Source organism: Oxyura jamaicensis (genome assembly GCF_011077185.1).
Source record: "Oxyura jamaicensis isolate SHBP4307 breed ruddy duck chromosome 23 unlocalized genomic scaffold, BPBGC_Ojam_1.0 oxy23_random_OJ90228, whole genome shotgun sequence".
Classification (NCBI taxonomy): Eukaryota; Metazoa; Chordata; class Aves; order Anseriformes; family Anatidae; genus Oxyura; species Oxyura jamaicensis.
Window position 1 is genome coordinate 842 of NW_023304667.1, and position 1,556 is coordinate 2,397.

The following is a 1,556-nucleotide window of genomic DNA, read 5'->3' on the forward strand; positions in this document are numbered from 1 at the left end:
CCCTGCCCCGCAGGAAGAGCAGAGGGCGGCGGGAGGGGGACGGCTCCGCTTCGGCCCCCGCCGGGGCTCGGCCCTGTCCGAACAGCAGCACCACCGGGCAGCCCTCCCCTTCCACCCCTCCTTGCTCCCCGTGGTCCCCCCCGAGCCGTGCCCCTGGTGAGGATGGGGGCTCCGGGAGTCCCCGGCTCAGCCCCGCGCCCCGTGTCCCGCAGATGCCCAGCACGTGCTGCCCGCAGAGCCCCTGAGCGCGGCCGGACGCCGCGATGGAGAGCCGCAAGCAGGACATGGAGCTGCTGAGCAACAGCATGGCCGCGTACGCACACATCCGAGGTGAGGCCACAAAGCCCCCGGCTGGGGCACGTCCCCAACGGGGACATCGGGGCCACCACGGCCCCGTTGAGGTCTGGGGACAGCCCCTCAGCCCCGCCGCCTTCCCTCCCCGCAGCCAACCCCGAGAGCTTCGGGCTCTACTTCGTGCTGGGCGTCTGCTTCGGGCTGGTGCTGACCCTGTGCCTGCTGGTGCTGCGCATCTCCTGCCGGCCCCGCACCCACCGCCCGCCCCGGCCCCGGTCTGGCCCGCCGGACCTCAGCGAGGACGACGACGATGAGGATGATGAGGACGAGGAGGAGGAGGACACCATCGACCGCGCCGCCTCCGAGTCGCTGCTGCCGGTGACCGAGATCCCGCTGGAGAGCCACGGCCCCGGGGACGGCGCGCTGCCCATCAACGTCTTCGCCTCGGCTGAGGAGCTGGAGCGGGCGCAGCGGCTGGAGGAGCGCGAGCGCATCATCCGTGAGATCTGGCGCAACGGGCAGCCCGACATCCTGGGCACCGGCACCCTGGGCCGCGTGCACTACTACTGACCGTGGCGTGGTGCGGCCGGGGGGCATGGGGAGACCCTCACCCCCTCCCCAGTAACTCGGCCGATGCCGTGCCCTGAGACCCCACGGCACCACTGGGGGCTGAGAGCGGCGTAGGACATGATTTGGTGCCAGGACTGGGGAGCAAAGGGGGGGCCTCTGGCTGCCCATGGGGTGGAGAACCCCCCCCCGGAGCACCCCGGAACCAGCACCCAGTGCCACCAGCACCCCCAGCACCAGCCCCTCGCCCACCACGGGCAGTCGCTGCGGACACGATGCACTTTGAGCCATTGGTACGACTGCCGGCACAGGCCGAGCAGCCTCAGGACCCTGCGGGGATGGGGACAAGGACAAGGACAAGGACAAGGACAAGGACAAGGACGAGGACGAGGACAAGGACGAGGTGCCACCCACTGGCCCCGCCATCTCTGCGCTGTCCCCAGAGGGACGCCACCCCTCTGGCCGCGGTCGGGCTGTACACCCGGGCGATCCGCGGGGTCCTGTCCTGCCCCACCAACACGGTGCTTTCGTCCCCTGGCTCCCGTTCCCTGGCCGGCCCCTGGCTCTCTGCGCTTCCCTCCCGCCGGCCCCGCTCAATTCCCACTAAATTTAGCCGCCGGCCTTTCCGGCACCGCCCGGCCCCTGCCCCAGCGCCGTGCCGGATGTTTCCCAGCTGGGCTCTGGGGCTGCTCGCG

General features: G+C 71.7%; 1 protein-coding gene across 1 annotated transcript; it reads left to right on the forward strand.

Annotated features, from left to right (window-relative positions):
* Positions 1 to 82: 82 nt before the first annotated feature.
* On the forward strand, positions 83 to 1,293 carry LOC118158272 (protein eva-1 homolog B-like). The gene is made up of 2 exons (XM_035312910.1): positions 83 to 330; positions 446 to 1,293. The coding sequence occupies exons 1-2, from the start codon at positions 264 to 266 to the stop codon at positions 862 to 864; spliced, it is 486 nt and encodes a 161-aa protein (XP_035168801.1). The 5' UTR covers positions 83 to 263; the 3' UTR covers positions 865 to 1,293.
* Positions 1,294 to 1,556: the final 263 nt, after the last annotated feature.

Excerpts from the sequence above, each read along its gene's own strand:
- LOC118158272 (XM_035312910.1), top strand. The coding sequence starts at position 264 with ATGGAGAGCCGCAAGCAGGACATGGAGCTGCTGAGCAACAGCATGGCC. Across the intron at positions 331-445 it reads CGCGTACGCACACATCCGAG|CCAACCCCGAGAGCTTCGGG; the intron begins GTGAGGCCACAA and ends CCCTCCCCGCAG.